Here is a 17,838-nt window from a genome sequence, read left to right on the forward strand (position 1 = left end):
CGCTCCTTTTGGTCAGCACCAAGAATCGCGGCTGACCAAACGGAGCGCGGCCTCTGGGGACGAGAATGGCGCTCTCGATGCATTGCCTCCGCAGTGACAGTGCGCAAAAACAATCGTCAGCAGGAAAAGAGACAGCGACTGGTACGCTACTCATCGCTCGTAGTGCATTAACAGCGCTCACGAAAAACGAACAGAAAAGTTCTAAAAACTTCAAACCTCACAATGCTCGATTCCAGACATCGTGATTGGCTGGTTCTCCCGTTTCTGCTTCCGACTTCAACAATTTAGTTTTCACTGGATCATAAGCGATGGAGTCATCAGTAAGCGGAATCGGCAAAAACGGAAACGATCTTATTCTTCCGATTCCGATTCTGTTGAGCTTATGACTCTGTTGCTGGGTTGCCTATATTGTTCATGTATTTTTCCCGCCGTTTAGTTCCCGCGTTTAAGTCACGTGATCTTTTCGAGTGTGCATGTTATGGCGAACGTCGGCAAACGTAGTTGTGTATGCGATTCACTCGAAATAACGACGGATAAGACGGATAAAGACGCGGACGATTGATGGAATTATGTACAAGCAACAGGAACGTCTTATTGGAGTGTTAGTCGAATTAAAGTCAGTGAGCTAGAGTGAATCTTGCCTATTGAAACCGAGGGAATTGGAAATTGGCCCTTACAGACTCTGCCTCTGAACGGGGCCAGGTCATAAGCACTAGCAGCCACCCAATAATGATTCACTTTGATCCAGACCTCTGCGAAACCATCATAAACAATGTGGCGGACTCTGCCACATTGTTTGGCAATCACAGATAACTAGACTTCCTTCTGGTTCCCAGAATCATATTTCTTTTATGACAATGAGCTGATGCCGATCGAGAATGCCGTTTATTCTGCACTTGTGTATGTGTTACTCCCCCCTTGGTTTTTTCTCATGTCTATGTTCTGTTTTTCTCACTTGCTTACGTCTATGCTTGTGCCTGTGCTCATACTTTTGCACCGGGTGAAGTACCAGTTTTAACTCCACCGTCGTCGTCCATTGCTTCTTCATTACATGTTACTTGCATGTAAAAACAAGGCAAGATAATTGGTTACCTAAAACAACCACTTCTGATTGACAGGGGACTGGCAGTAAATTGGAAACTGACAAGCATTTATTTGGCCTTAAAAAACGGCTTTCCATCCAATGGCGACAATAAGTTACTTACAATAAGCACCTCAGAAACAGCATGCCGCCTGTGACAGAAATTTGACTATTTTAATTATTTTTATTTATCGCAATTAAGAACAATATGAAGGTTAGCCGTGGCTTTGTGCGCTTTAAGTGGCTGTAATTTTTGTAACTGTTGAACATAGGATTGACTTGATTAGCCGGTTTACACGCATCAGAGTTTCTGGCACCAGTGGAGAGTTGAAAACAGCTCGCACCCAGGTAGGTTTGTACGGGTAGGCTTCATACTATTATTTGCCAGAATTACTAGAAGTTCGCCTTCTTGATAGAAATTTAAAGAAATGTAAAAACCGCCAGCTGACCACTATTCTTGCATTGCTTAAGTCAACGGTTTAACTCTAATGTTGTGTGCACTGAAAAATTGTCATCAAAGATTCAAATTTAAACAAGAAAGGACGAAAGGCGACAAAATATGGTCGACTAGGCAAGGGTTTGCCTGGATTAAGTATAACTTGTAGTTGAAAATTTGTCAAAAATGCAACTGTCAGTTGAGAAATGACACGCGTTTTACCTTACAGCTGAAATTTGAGAACTGAGATCTGTAAAATCTATCGGTAGCTTGGAAATGGGCTGAAATGTTAGCTTAAGGTGGTATGGTACCCTCAATATGGACCAAAAAGTTTGTTTAAATATGGCGAAGAAAGATAAATTGTGTGCTATTGCACTCAAGAAGAGAAATTAAATTTCTAGAGTTTTACTCAAAATGGTTGCTGTGGAAACCAGCCATAGCCTTTTGAAGTAGTGTTTTATAGTATTGACGCCAACACTTCCTGCTCTTTTACGAAACAAGAATTGTCTGTCAAATAAGCATATCATGTAAGTTTCTGTTTTGTTCTGTGATATGAACCTAAGTTTTGACAGTTAACTCTTATTTTCAGTGCTTTTTACAGCTTTATTTGGAAAGAACCTTATTTTTTACCACACCCAGTGGACAAATCATCTCATGTCACGTGACAGACCTTAAAATGTTACGATTTTTTTGGTTTATATCATCACGACACTACTGGTCTTTGATGAGCCCAAGTTTCAGAAATTCTACTTAAAAACCTTGCAAAGTAGAAATGTTGGCGCGAAGTCAGTCGGTACAAAAGTAAACTTTTGAGAAAAATGCACTTTAAGTTTCTTACACGAAGTATTAAGCATTTAACGAGCCACAAATAGTTGGGGGGGGGAGGGTGCAGATTGGATCTCGGGGGAGGGGGTGCAATGGTTGTTCTATTTTGTAAAAAGTTACCCCAGTTGTGGGAAATATTCCTTGTCATAAGGGAAATGAATGAGCCTGTGATGGCAATTTGAGGCAAAGCTTTTCACAAATAATTATACCAATCGAGTTGTGCATGTCTTAAAAGTTTTTTCTTAATAGTTTCGTTCATATGAGTTTAAAATAATCTATATTTTTGGTCACGTTCTTATAGTAAACATGTGGGAGGCGCGGTGGCCTCGTGGTTAGTGCGCTCGTCTCCGGATCGAGCGGTCCGGGTTCGAGCCCTGGCCGGGGACATTGTGTTGTGTTCTTGGGCAAGACACTTTACTCTCACAGTGCCTCTCTCCACCCAGGTGTATAAATGGGTACCGGCGAACTTAATGCCGGGGGTAACCCTGCGATGGACTAGCATCCCATCCAGGGGGAGTAGAAATACTCCTAGTCGCTTCATGCTACAGAAACCGGGATAAGTTCCGGCCTGATGGGCCAGTTGGCTCGCATGCAGACTTTACCTCTTATAGTAAACAGTCGTTGCTATGGCCGTTGTCACGTGAAAAAACCTATACCACTGTGCACTTTCCTTAAATTTCACACTCATCTGGAAGGAAATTCGGCAAGATCGTTTCAAAATGTTTTTGACAAGTCCTCAAGGGTCTTAAGTCTTGTATTTCCAAGAAATTGAATTTTTCATGAACATCGCCATATTTCAGGGTACCATACCCCCTTAAGACTCAGAAATCGCCAAAAATTCAACTGAAAACTGAATACCAGCACTTCTTTCCCAAATTTCAAGTTTTTTATCCTTGCAGTTCAGAACTTTTTTAGGTTGACCTTGGATACAGGTTCCAATTCTGTCATTTGGCTATTGAAAAGAATCTAATATGGACGAAAAGGCTTTTAGTTAAATGAAAGTGTCATCCAAAGTGTCGAGGTAACAACTGCTGCTATTCGTGCAATGATGACACGTTATCTTAGAATGGAAGATCGATATATTGTATACCAATGAACTAATTATTCTTATTGGCATAAGTTTTAAAGAGATAAAGTTGTGCTGTACCTTTTGTGCTCTAAGAACAACCGTTTTTTTTTGCCTGTCAAACAGGACAGAAAAAGTTAAAATTTGGAAAAGTGATTTCAAGTGTAACTGCCCACTCATGTTGGGCAACTTGAAACAGCGTATACTCAGCTGCAATTGTTTAGGGTAAGTTTCTTTGTATTTGCTTAATGAAAAATGTTCGTCAAAGGCTAAAACCTGGAAATTCGTGCAGGTGATTATTCAAAGAAAGATATGCCAAGGAAGCTCTGATCCTTCTTCCCTTCTGGCGCTTAAAAAGTCATCGATGCCATGTGTCTTCACCGTGTCTTTGCGATGGATTTAGATATGTCTCATGGTCTTTCTCTATGTCGCTCTAATTAGGCAGCAGAATGTTGATATCAGGTTATTTCGCAACTGTCTTGTCACTTTAACTTAACGCCGCTCTAGGACACTTTATGTAACATAAGTCTTGTACGGACGACACCGCGAAGAGAGGATTTACAGGTAACAGGGAACTTATATCAAGCATTGTAATAGCTAGTAAAGCTGCGCTATCAAACTCAGTACACGACAGCGAGTATCATAATCCAGGTAAAATGCACGTTCAAAACGTGGGTAAAGTTAATTTGCTTCGCTACAGAATTTTTTCTCTTGCGCGAGTGGTGGTCGCGAATGGTCGTTGTCGTACATTTGTTTCCAGTGGTAATGCTATAAAGCAATTGATTCATGCCTTAAGCTGCGCATCATCGAGTTATGATGCGTTTGCAATCGGAGAGTTTGGAGAGCACTCAAAAAGCTAAAACTGCTTTCGGCTGCGCCTGAAGCCATTCTTGGTGCCTCTTTCGTGTTTTCCAAACTTCCCGCATGCACCATAACTAGATAATGCACGCTAAAACGTGAGTCAATGGCTGATATTTCGCCGGAGCCCATGTAGGGATAACCTTCTAAATTCATTAATTGAACGGGAAAATAGGAAAAAGGCCACAGACGTACATATGGAAAGCAAGTATGAAAAGAATGTCTGAATATCTTTAGTGTTGATAATAAATTGGTGAGTGTTATCATGATCAGCCTCGGGCAAGGCTGAAAACACTTACCGAGACCTTGATTATTATGGCTTTTACGAGAAACAGAGTCCAATATCTTTTTCATCATTCATTAGTGCAAATAACAACATATAGAGCGTTTTGGCATGACGTCACGGCAGCCATATTGGTGTACCAAACCAGTCCTGTGAGAGTTGAACTCTTTTCTTATATAAACACTTCCTTTAATTTCTTTCAATAAATTTGCATGGCTGATGGCCGCGTGAGCGACAACGCTCTATAATGTAAAATGAGATAAGAACTTTATTTTATTTACATTACTTATTAGCTGTTCGACCGCCCAAGGCAAGTCAAACAGTAAATATAAATTAAATAAATTATAATATTTAGAGAGAAAGCGCCCAGTTGAGGACGAGGTTGGCTTACAAATTTGTGTCTGAACACGCTTATCACAATCTGATAATAAAAGTTTGTCTAACCGAGCTCGTTTCAGAGCTATAAGTAAACAAAACAAAATTTAAGGGGTTTTAACAGATTTTACTGTTTCCGTGATCGTACTCTGTTATGTCAAGGAGATCACCATAACGTTTTCACCAATGACTTGGCGTTTGTTCGTTACCAATAAATAAATTCTGGAAAGCACTGGCAACTGTTGCCAACCACCTTAAGTAGCTTTCCCAATTTATTATGCAAGAAAGTAATTGAAACATTTTAATTCAAGAGTATCAGGCTATTGTAAGTTTAACAAATTGACGTCAGTTTTTCATGCATCTGTCCTCTTATTGATGATAAATTGCGTCATAACATTGTCAAAGTGGCCGTGGAACCACGAGCCGCGGGCGAGTGGTTCAGCAGTAAACTTTGACGATGTTATGACGCAATTTATCATCAATGAGAGGACAGACGCATAAAAAACTGACGTCAATTTGTTTTTTGCAGTAACAAGACTCCAAAATGGTCAAACGCCGGGAATAAATGAGGGGAAAAGACTCCGTAAACTTGCCGTAAACAAAGATAAGTGAATTTTATTCAAAATGACGTGAGCATTGCCAATATCTTTTCTCGCTTTTTGATTGGCTACTTAAAAAAGTCCACAAAATCTCATTGGTTAAAAAGTTGACAGTTTGACAACTGAAAGTTGAACTTGAAAGCTTGCATAAATTAAAATTTTATCCGTCTGTATTCTTATTGATGATAAAAATGAGCCAATCAGCGCGCGAGAAATTAGACAGTTATTGCGTTCGTAGAACGCAGTCCTAATGCCGACTTGATTCAAGTTTCATGGGACGGTGGTCTTGCATCTTAGATCCTGCGACACCGATTTGGCCGCCCCAGCAGCAGGGGCGAAAACGAATGACATCATCGCCAAACCATATGCTGTACATTTTGTGTCCATGTACATTTCGTGTCCATCTGCAACGTCATTCTTGTTCTCTTTTGTAGCTTCTTTCGTTGTTTTCGACGTTTTGGAGTATTCTTTGAACTGGTTTTTCACTCTGATTGCATTCGACAAAAAAGGGAATGCAGTCCCAATGTAGACTAGAGTGATATTTTGGCCGGGCGAAAACAAATTAGCACGTGTAAACAAGGTGATTTGCTTTTTAGATCGTTAGCGATCGCTTGTTTGTCGTTTTGATTCTGGACCGTGAGTGGCCTCTTTTGTCAGGATGCGACACGACGTGCTTTCGTTACATAACTGGGACAACAATTATTTATTCTGTTCACGACCGCGACTTTAAATCGCCTGAGCTTTGGGATGTTAACCCCTTGAATACCAAACTTTAGCCAAAAAATACCGTTTTTTACCGTTTACTCAGGGTTTTTACCTGCCATGACGCTAAATAAGCCTAAGTTTTGCTAAGAAAGCCTTTTTTTTTTTTACTAAAAGGAGAGATTTTTCGAGGATTAGGCACAAAATTGAGCAAAATTTCAATTCCGGGCATGCGCATAAGCCAAAATTTGGACTTTTTTTGCCATTACCCGTTCTCAATTTTGTTTGTTGCCCCTTTCCTTTCTTTTTTCCTCGGCCCTTTTACTCTGGCTACCTTTTGCGTTGCATGTTCTTTCTGGCTGCCGTGAAAAGTTGAATGTTGACTACGGGCGAAGCCTAGAAATGGACCTTGATCAATCATAGGCGTAGTCGACCATTTTACCACCGTTTTTGCACCAAAACTGATAACGTTCCTTTTCGATTCGCGACGTCGGAATGTCGTCGATATCTAAACCTGACCATTGTGCGGAAAGGCCTAGCCTAGTACTACTCAGTATCTGCTCATCAAGAATATCTGATGACATTTAGATTGATGACGTCACAAGTGGTACAAAGAGCAGGATCATTAAGTGGCCGTATATGGCCACTTGGGCCTCAAAGGGTTAATCGTGGGAACAGCTATATTTCATTGGCTATATTTTGAGCACATTAAACAAATTTTGTTGACTTTAATTACTTAGTTCCAGTGGGCAAAAATAGTTCAGTGTTCAACGAAGCTCAAAATTGAATCGATGGAAGAGTACTCTGAGGCCAAGATCTATAAGAGTAGGCCAGAACTAAGGAACAGCAATGTAAATGCCGACTATTTCTATTCATCAGCGGAAATATTCGAATCAGTTGCCAGTTGCACAGAGTTTGTTTACGGTAAACCACGGATACACTGGCAAGTGAGTGCAAATGCTAGCTGATATTTGTGCTTCCAGCTTAGAATACCAGATGTAACACAAGTGTACTTTTAGAAATTGGCCTTTATGCTTCAAAATTGACGGTAAACTGAGATTTTAACATGAATTTTGAAGGCAAATGATCTATTAAACTTGTGACTTACGGAAACTGGATCTGTTACGCAACGTGTCAACAATAAAGCAAGGAAATCAAAATACAGCTGAACCTCTATTAAGCGGCCCCATATTAAGCGACCAACTTTTATTTGGCTGCCAGCGACCAAAATCCCGGAAAAATTCTCAGCTATACACTGTAATAAAAACCTCTATTAAGCGGCCGTGGTCAGCTTCTTGCCGTCCCAAGGGTGATTTTTTTGTTTTATACCTCTAAGAAGCGACCAGTTGTCTCGTCCCCCAGAGTGGCTGCTTTTTAGAGGTTTGACTGTAATCTACAGACAAATAGGGGACTTTGTCATTATGTTACGTCTGTTTATAAAACTTTAGCTGTTCACAAAGATAATGATCGATTTCAGCAACAGACAGCTATTTAGGTTAGTCACCTGCGTAGAAAACGAACGTACTCATAATCTTCGATTACTACTAGTTGTTAGTAGTATTACTGTAAGAAGTGGTGAATCTAGTGTAGTAAATTGTTACTGTGTATTAAATAAAGTGAGTGCCAACAATTAAATATAAAGTAACCTATGTATTTTTGTTACGTATTTTTTAAGAGCTATGACAGTCTTTGTATTCTTCTTGATACTTTGGATCCCGGCAGCGTCATTTCCTCTCAAAAATGAGACTGGAGCGAAACAGCGAGCTGAGGTAAACACATTAAGTAATCGATCAATTTCTCGCAGTTGACTAAACAAGGTACCATTTTTCTGGTTTAAATATTTCTTGTTAAAATTTAAAATTATTTCTTATTTGTTTAATGTTGTCAACACTCAAATAGTTCCTTGAATGTTGAATTCACCTCCCATTCTAGTATAATCACAGGCAGCCCAAGCTCTCTCTATGAACCACACGAGCAACACAATATGGCATCGAATTATAAGGGTTTATATGGGATTTTCTACAAGATATCCATGGAGGTAGTTAAAAGTGAAAATTCTCAATAAAAATGGCTTACCTTATTCCATACGTGTGTTGTTTGCTCCTGGTGTGGTTATTTTACCGATTGAACTTGATTTAAGCGACTTTTTTGAATTCCGGTTTTCCCTTTATAAAGAGAGGACAAGGCGAAACACCTTAGTCGGGACAGCCTGTCGAACGAAGTCAAAAATCACAGGCTAAAATGCACCCACGGCCACAAATCCACTGAATAATTCAAGGGCAAAGGTTGATCTTCCATTTCAATTCTCTAGCCACATAATCGCAGCCCTGCGAGCGACGCCAGGCGGCTCTTCGTGTCGCCAGTGAAACGATAAAACGATGGAAGAGCTCCGTGTCCGTTTGATCCGCGACATAACGGCCGTTGAAATCGGCTTGGTAGCCTCGCCATGTTGGCAAACCAAGACTCGCGGGGGTACTAGAACGCAATTTGTCAACCAAACTTCTTGTAACACCCGGGTTCCTCTCGGGTCGAATTTACAATGCAAAATAACAATTGTACAGACCGCTTTCGCAATATGACTTTCGCAATATACCATGACTTCCACTTCAAAAATCCTCAGTTTCTACAGAGCTTTCGCCGTTGATCTTACGTTTCTTTGGTTTTGAAGCCATTTTGCGAAAGCGGTCTGTACGATTGTTATTTTGCATTGTAAATTCGACCTGAGAGGAACCCGGGTGTCAAAAAAAGTTTGGTTGACAAATTGCGGTCTAGTACCCCCGCGAGTCTTGGTTTGCCAACATGGCGAGGCTACCAGGCCGATTTCAACGGCCGTTATGTCGCGGATCAAACGGACACGGAGCTCTTCCATCGTTTTATCGTTTCACTGGCGACACGAAGAGCCGCCTGGCGTCGCTCGCAGGGCTGCGATTGTGTGGCTAGAGAATTGAAATGGAAGATCAACCTTTGCCCTTGAATTATTCGGTGGATTTGTGGCCGTGGGTGCATTTTAGCCTGGGATTTTTGACTTCGTTCGGCAGGCTGTTCCGACTGAGGTGTTTCGCCTTGTCCTCTCTTTATAAAGGGAAAACCGGAATTCAAAAAAGTCGCTTAAATCAAGTTCAATCGGTAAAATAACCACACCAGGAGCAAACAACACACGTATGGAATAAGGTAAGCCATTTTTATTGCGAATTTTCACTTTTAACTATCTCCATGGATATCTTGTAGAAAATCCCATATAAACCCTTATAATTCGATGCCATATTGTGTTGCTCGTGTGGTTCATAGAGAGCTTGGGCTGCCCGTGGTATAATTTCCAAAGACGATTCTAAGATTGATCGAGATGCTATAAGGGCGCAGTTGCTAAACTTAGAAAGAAACATGGCGGCTAGTTGCTCGTTGCTGTCTTATCAGTACTCCGAAGATGCTTTACGGGTCAGGCACATATCCAGTTGAAAGTCTTGACCTGGTACGCTCAGTCTTAATAATTGCATTACTGGATACATCGAAATATCAACTACCAAAGCCGTAACATTTTCTTGCTTCTGATAGCAACTCCTCATTCGGTCTCTTAAGACCTCTTAATATTTGTTTTGAATTTGATTTTTTTTTTTTCAACAGAGGTCTTCGTCAACTTATCAAGACCCCGGTAAGTCTATCAGGCCCAGTTCAGATGTCGTGCTTCTGCCGTGCCGAACTAAATTCAGGAATGGAGTTTGACAAAAGCGCAGCAGAAGTACGGCGTCTGACACTGCAGCGAATCAAACGTGGTGCTTCTGCCGCGTCAAACAATATCCATAAATAATATTATTATATGGCTTGTATCTGTAGTCGATCTAACGCGTGCTCTGATTGGCTTACTGTAGTGTATAAGTATTATTCTCCTGTAGTGCCCACGGGCCGATTACGGGCCTACAAAGACAGAGCAAAAATACGTATAATGAACTACTTATTAACGACGAGTGAGGTCTTTACGGGAAAATCTCAAACCTCGACCTTGCATATTGACCTCGCTATCGCTAGCTAAGTCAATACGGCACCGGTTTGAGATTTGAGACCTCACTCTCAGGTAATAAGTAAGTATTGATGCATTTTGGAGGGATTGCGTTTTCGCGGAGAGTGTCGAGGAGAATAGGTACGTGGCTTCATTGAATCTTGAATTTGGTACGCCTCTGGCGTGCGATCTGAATCAGGGTCCTGCCTTTACTGTGCTAAAGTCGAGCCTAATTAAAATTACGTTCGGCAGAAACACGGCGTCCGAACTGTGCTTCAGTTTTTGTAAGCAGTCGTTTTGCTTTACAAGGCATGGCTCAATTCCTTAATACATATCTTATTTCATCTGCAGTCTCAAAAAAGACCTCATAGGTAGTTTGTGGTGGCTTCATGGTTAGTGTGCTCGACACCAGATTGAGTGGTTCGGGTTTGAGCCCTGGCCAGGGACATTGTGTTGTGTTCTTGGACAAAAAAATCTTTACTCTCACAGTGCCCCTCTCCACCCAGGTGTATTAATGGGTAACGGTGAATTTATGCTGGGGGCAACCCTGCAATGGACTAGCATTTCATCCTGGGGAACTAAAAATACTCCTAATCAGTACATGCTACTGTAAAAATATATCTATATATATCTTAATTGACCTTCCCCCCCCCCCCCCCCCACCCCACATGAGGCTTTTCAGGGCCAATGAAACCAAATGATGAAACAAATAATGCAAATGAACATAGCATGGTTAAAAATCCCACCTGACGGGAGGCAGACCAGTGGGCTATTTAAAAGTATGACCAGGGAGTTGAACTATGGTCTAACAAGAAACAACTCCAGTTATTTGAGCAGAGCGGTACTTGAACCCGCGACCTCTAGATTTCAAGTCCGGCGCCCTAACCACTCAGCGACGCTATCTCCCACCATAAAGAAGATAAGCGCCGGCCTGATGGGCCACTTGGCTTGTATGCAGATTTTACGTAGCTACTTACCTGCCTCCCTCCCTGCCCGCCTGCCTGTCTACCTGCCTTCCTGCCTCCCTCTCTCCCTCCTCCCTGCCTGCCTACCTGCCTCCCTCAAAAGTAATTATGTTTGGTAAGCATTCCAGCATTCCAAAAGGAATGTTCGCTCAATCCAACTCGATTCATCTATCGCTTTATCCGCCATAGTTTGACAATGTACTAACTTGGTCCAGTCTATCCTTAAGCTCGTTTCTTTAATTCCATTTCTCTCACATTTCTTTGGGAAAACACGTCTCTCGCCTCAGTAAAGATTGAACTCATTGATCTCTCTCAGCAACGAAGTCGGTCGGTTATATTCTGAACCCTTGAAAACTCTGCTACTAAGACCCACTAAGATAACCAGCCAGTCCAGGGAAAATTCAGTCCCTTAAAAAAAAAAAAAAAAAGAACAAAGTGGACGAATCAAACCACTCAGAGTTTTACTTCGGGAGATCTTATGTGTTTAAGAAAGCGTCAATCGCTAATTAATGTCCAATATTCCAATATTGCAGAAAAAGAGCTTAACGACCTAGAGAACACCTTTGGAAACACACTAGGCAGCGTTGGCAACCAAGGGTCCAACACAGGGAATGTTGCAGTCGGTAATCAATTAAATAAAGGTCAAAAGATAAGCTTTGGTAGTACCACAGCCAATGCTGGCCCGCAAGAGACTAACAAGGAAAATGTTGAAGTCGGCACTCAACTGAATAAGGGCCAAAAGATAAGCTTTGGCAGTACTGCTGGCAATGTTGGCCAACAAGGAACAAACACAGGAAATGTTGCAGTCGGCAGTCAACTGAATAAGAGCCAAAAGATAAGCCTTGGTAGTACTGCCGGCAATGTTGGACAACAAGAGACAAACACGGCAAATGTTGCAGTCGGCAGTCAACTGAATAAAGGCTATGGTAGCACTGTTGGTAGTGTTGGCGAAGGTTCTAATGCGGGTAATCCCCCTGAAAGTCTTGGCCAACAAGTAAGCGCCTCAAAGAATGTTGCCGGTGGCCAGAAGTTGAACCTTGGTAACACTGGTGGCAGCGCTTCGCAGAATCAACCGAACACGGCAAAGGCTGGCGTTGGCAACGAAGGCAACAAGGGGCAGGTATTCAACTTTGGGAGTGTTGGTGGCATTGTGGGCCATAAAGGAAGTAGTTCGGGGAATGTGGTCATTGGCAGTCAACACAATAATGGCGCTTCCAAAACCACTGGAAAGAGCATTGCAGTCGGCAGTCAACTGAATAAGGGCCAAAAGATAAGCTCTGGTAGCACCACCAGCAATCTTGGCCAACAAGAAACAAACACTGGAAATGTTGCAGTCGGCAGTCAAACGAATAACGGGCAAAAGATAAGCTTTGGTAACACCATGGGCAATGTTGGCCAACAAGGCTCAAACACGGGAAATGTTGCAGTCGGCAGTCAGCTGAATAAAGGCCAAAACCTAGCCTTTGGCAGTACTGCTGGAAATGTTGGCCAACAAGGAACAAACACAGGAAATGTTGCAGTCGGCAGTCAACTGAATAAGAGCCAAAAGATAAGCCTTGGTAGTACTGCCGGCAATGTTGGACAACAAGAGACAAACACGGCAAATGTTGCAGTCGGCAGTCAACTGAATAAAGGCTATGGTAGCACTGTTGGTAGTGTTGGCGAAGGTTCTAATGCGGGTAATCCCCCTGAAAGTCTTGGCCAACAAGTAAGCGCCTCAAAGAATGTTGCCGGTGGCCAGAAGTTGAAACCTGGAAACACTGGTGGCAGCGCTGCGCAGAATCAGCCGAACACGGCGAAGGCTGGCGTTGGCAACGAAGGCAATAAGGGGCAGGTATTCAACTTTGGGAGTGTTGGTGGCATTGTGGGCCATAAAGGAAGTAGTTCGGGGAATGTGGTCATTGGCAGTCAACACAATAATGGCGCTTCCAAAACCACTGGAAAGAGCATTGCAGTCGGCAGTCAACTGAATAAGGGCCAAAAGATAAGCTCTGGTAGCACCACCAGCAATCTTGGCCAACAAGAAACAAACACTGGAAATGTTGCAGTCGGCAGTCAAACGAATAACGGGCAAAAGATAAGCTTTGGTAACACCATGGGCAATGTTGGCCAACAAGGCTCAAACACGGGAAATGTTGCAGTCGGCAGTCAGCTGAATAAAGGCCAAAACCTAGCCTTTGGCAGTACTGCTGGAAATGTTGGCCAACAAGGAACAAACACAGGAAATGTTGCAGTCGGCAGTCAACTGAATAAGAGCCAAAAGATAAGCCTTGGTAGTACTGCCGGCAATGTTGGACAACAAGAGACAAACACGGCAAATGTTGCAGTCGGCAGTCAACTGAATAAAGGCTATGGTAGCACTGTTGGTAGTGTTGGCGAAGGTTCTAATGCGGGTAATCCCCCTGAAAGTCTTGGCCAACAAGTAAGCGCCTCAAAGAATGTTGCCGGTGGCCAGAAGTTGAAACCTGGAAACACTGGTGGCAGCGCTGCGCAGAATCAGCCGAACACGGCGAAGGCTGGCGTTGGCAACGAAGGCAATAAGGGGCAGGTATTCAACTTTGGGAGTGTTGGTGGCATTGTGGGCCATAAAGGAAGTAGTTCGGGGAATGTGGTCATTGGCAGTCAACACAATAATGGCGCTTCCAAAACCACTGGAAAGAGCATTGCAGTCGGCAGTCAACTGAATAAGGGCCAAAAGATAAGCTCTGGTAGCACCACCAGCAATCTTGGCCAACAAGAAACAAACACTGGAAATGTTGCAGTCGGCAGTCAAACGAATAACGGGCAAAAGATAAGCTTTGGTAACACCATGGGCAATGTTGGCCAACAAGGCTCAAACACGGGAAATGTTGCAGTCGGCAGTCAGCTGAATAAAGGCCAAAACCTAGCCTTTGGCAGTACTGCTGGAAATGTTGGCCAACAAGGAACAAACACAGGAAATGTTGCAGTCGGCAGTCAACTGAATAAGAGCCAAAAGATAAGCCTTGGTAGTACTGCCGGCAATGTTGGACAACAAGAGACAAACACGGCAAATGTTGCAGTCGGCAGTCAACTGAATAAAGGCTATGGTAGCACTGTTGGTAGTGTTGGCGAAGGTTCTAATGCGGGTAATCCCCCTGAAAGTCTTGGCCAACAAGTAAGCGCCTCAAAGAATGTTGCCGGTGGCCAGAAGTTGAAACCTGGAAACACTGGTGGCAGCGCTGCGCAGAATCAGCCGAACACGGCGAAGGCTGGCGTTGGCAACGAAGGCAACAAGGGGCAGGTATTCAACTTTGGGAGTGTTGGTGGCATTGTGGGCCATAAAGGAAGTAGTTCGGGGAATGTGGTCATTGACAGTCAACACAATAATGGCGCTTCCAAAACCACTGGAAAAAGCATTGTCTGCGGTGGCAAAGAAGGAAAAAAGTCGGGGAATGAAAATGTCAGCACTTCTAATTACAATGGCTCTAAGTTCCATTTTGGGAAGGCTGCTGGGGGCACAGTCCAGACAGGAACCAATAATGGCAATATCGTAATCGGCAAACAACAAAAAAATGGCAAAACCGTTGTCTGTGGAGGCAAAGAGAAAAGCAGCTCGAAGAAATTGAATAAAGGCCAAGAGGAAAACTTTGGTAGCACCGCTAGCAACGTTGGCCAACAAGAGACAAACAAGGCAAATGTTGCTGTTGGCAATGAGCTGAATAAAGGAGAACAGGCGAGCTTTGGTAGTACCGCTGTCAACGTTGCCCAACAAGGGAGCAACAATGGACAAGTTACTGTCGGAAATCAGGTAAATAAAGGGCAACAGATAAGCTTTGTTAGCACCACTGGCAATGTTGGCCAACAAGGAACAAACACAGGAAATGTTGCAGTCGGCAGTACACTGAATAAAGGCCAAACGATGAGCTATGGTAGCACTGCTGGCAATGTTGGACAAAAGGAGACAAACACGGCAAATGTTGCAGTCGGCAGTCAACTGAATAAAGCCCAAAAGACAAGCTTTGGTAACACCATGGGCAATGTTGGCCAACAAGGCTCAAACACGGGAAATGTTGCTGTCGGCAGTCAGCTGAATAAAGGCCAAAAACTAGCCTTTGGCAGTACTGCTGGAAATGTTGGCCAACAAGGCACAAACACAGGAAATGTTGCGGTCGGCAGTCAACTGAATAAAGGCCAAAGGATAAGCCTTGGTAACACGATGATCAATGTTGGTCAACAAGGAAGAAACACTGGAAATGTTGCGGTCGGCAGTCAACTGAATAAAGGCCAAAAGATAAGCTCTGGTAGCACCACTGGTAATGTTGGCCAACAAGGAAAAAACCCGGGAAATGTTGCAGTCGGTAGTCAACTGAATAAAGGCCAAAAGATAAGCATTGGTAGCACCACTGGCAATGTTGGCCAACAAGGAACAAACACTGGAAATTTTGCAGTCGGCAGTCAACTGAATAAAGGCCAAACTATAAGCTATGGTAGCACGGCTGGTGGTGTTGGTGAACAAGGTTCCAATACGGGTAACACCGCTGGAAGCCTTGGCCAACAAGGAAACACCGCAAAGAACATTGCCGGTGGCCAGAAGTTGAAACTTGGTAACACTGGTGGCAGCGCTTCGCAGAATCAACCGAACACGGCAAAGGCTGGCGTTGGCAACGAAGGCAACAAGGGGCAGGTATTCAACTTTGGGAGTGTTGGTGGCATTGTGGGCCATAAAGGAAGTAGTTCGGGGAATGTGGTCATTGACAGTCAACACAATAATGGCGCTTCCAAAACCACTGGAAAAAGCATTGTCTGCGGTGGCAAAGAAGGAAAAAAGTCGGGGAATGAAAATGTCAGCACTTCTAATTACAATGGCTCTAAGTTCCATTTTGGGAAGGCTGCTGGGGGCACAGCCCACACAGGAAACAATAATGGCAATATTGTAATCGGCAAACAACAAAAAAATGGCAAAACCGTTGTCTGTGGAGGCAAAGAGAAAAGCAGCTCGAAGAAATTGAATAAAGGCCAAGAGGAAAACTTTGGTAGCACCATTAGCAACGTTGGCCAACAAGAGACAAACAAGGCAAATGTTGCTGTTGGCAACGAGCTGAATAAAGGAGAACAGGCGAGCTTTGGTAATACCGCTGTCAACGTTCCCCAACAAGGGAGCAACAATGGACAAGTTGCTGTCGGGAATCAGGTAAATAAAGGGCAACAGATAAGCTTTGTTAGTACCGCTGGCAATGTTGGCCAACAAGGGATAAAAACGGAAAATGTTGCAGTCAGCAATCAACTGAATAAAGGCCAGAAGATAAACTTTGGTAGTACCGCTGGCAATGTTGGCCAACAAGGCACAAACACGGCAAATGTTGCAGTCGGCAGTCAGCTGAAAAACGGCCAAGAGTCAAGCTTTGGTAGGACCCCTGTCAACATCGGTACGCAAGGCCGCAACAGAGGAAGCGTTGCTGTCGGAAATCATCTGAATAAAGTCCAAAAGATGAGGTTTGGCAACTCTGCTGGAAACATTGGTCAACAAGGGTCTAATACGGGGAGTGTTGCTGTCGGAAATCAACTGAATAAAGTCCAAAAGATGAGTTTCGGTAGCACTGCTGGTAACGTTGGCCAACAAGGATCTAACACGGGGAATGTTGCAGTCGGTAATCAAGGCAATAAAGGTTAACTTTAGTAGTTTTGGAAGGCTGTTGGTAGCGTCAGGAAGCATGGAACTCGAATCAGTTCAGAAAATGTTATTGTTGTAGTTACCGTTTAATTTTCTCGCTTAGGCTTCTCCTTTGCATTTACAACTTTTTAGTCTTATCTACACAAGAGGGCAACAACTGTAAAAGTAATAAACCATCATTAAGTGTTCAAAAAGCCATTTTATTTTCCGCTTCACAGAATTATTTTGCCTGACCATTAGAAACTTGAGATTGATTAGCGTAAATAGATTTTCTGAATGATTGGTTTTTATTTGTGTGGGCAAATAGCGAAATATAATGAGGTAATACTTATTTTTTAACGGGTAATTAAATGTTTGAAACATGAAAACTCTTGAGTGAACTATATAAGCAATTTTGTTTAATATTTTGAAAAGGGTCGATGACTGTGTTACGTTGGTTGTTGCTTGTAGTCACGACCATGTTTGAAGACTTAGTTAGACTTTCTTTCTTGAAAAATAGCCGAGTGGTAATTTAGTGCTGTTGCCATAGCAACTCTTTTGGTTCCAGTCTCTTTCTGTCAAAAAACCAAACATCCCCATTTGCAACCTCTAAGGTGAGAGAAAGGGTCCTACTTGGAACAGACATAGTTCCCATATTGTCTTTACTCCCATCACTCCCACTTTCTGAAAAAAAAAAAAAAACATTTCCGATGGGGACTCTTTAAATGCTTGAACGATAGCTGTCATTTTCTTATAACGATATAGCCACACACTATTCAGAATAACGTGACGTCTTTCTTTTTCCAGTCCTAAGGGGTGCAAGAATCTTGACTTTTAATGCGTCAGCTTATTTTCATTGTAGAACTCATTATACTCGTAGCCTTTATAATCCACTAGGATATATTCTGGAAGGGGGAGGGGTCAGTCATTTGACCGCCTGGTGCTTTTGACCTCAACAAATTCTGGCATCGTCGGTACCAATGACGAATTTGTGACTAAAAGCGAGACATTTGTTACTAACAGCTCATCTTTGGATTTCACGA

General features: G+C 42.8%; 1 protein-coding gene across 3 annotated transcripts; it reads left to right on the forward strand.

The window, feature by feature from the left end:
- Positions 1 to 1,269: 1,269 nt before the first annotated feature.
- LOC110060706 (uncharacterized) lies at positions 1,270 to 17,184 on the forward strand. 3 transcript variants are annotated; one of them, XM_020767496.2, is made up of 4 exons: positions 1,270 to 1,429; positions 7,901 to 7,994; positions 9,847 to 9,874; positions 11,718 to 17,184. In XM_020767496.2, exons 2-4 carry the CDS (start codon positions 7,905 to 7,907, stop codon positions 16,814 to 16,816), a joined length of 5,217 nt encoding a protein of 1,738 aa, XP_020623155.2. In that variant the 5' UTR covers positions 1,270 to 1,429; positions 7,901 to 7,904; the 3' UTR covers positions 16,817 to 17,184. The 3 variants fall into 3 exon arrangements, with proteins under 3 accessions (XP_020623155.2, XP_020623153.2, XP_020623154.2); XM_020767494.2 differs by lacking the exon at positions 1,270 to 1,429 and adding an exon at positions 3,468 to 3,633; XM_020767495.2 differs by lacking the exon at positions 1,270 to 1,429 and adding an exon at positions 3,864 to 3,972.
- The last annotated feature ends 654 nt before the right edge of the window (positions 17,185 to 17,838 follow it).

The sequence above is a fragment of the Orbicella faveolata genome, unplaced genomic scaffold, assembly GCF_042242905.1.
Source record: "Orbicella faveolata isolate gen_17 unplaced genomic scaffold, um_ofav_v1 contig_15, whole genome shotgun sequence".
Taxonomy (NCBI): Eukaryota; Metazoa; Cnidaria; class Anthozoa; order Scleractinia; family Merulinidae; genus Orbicella; species Orbicella faveolata.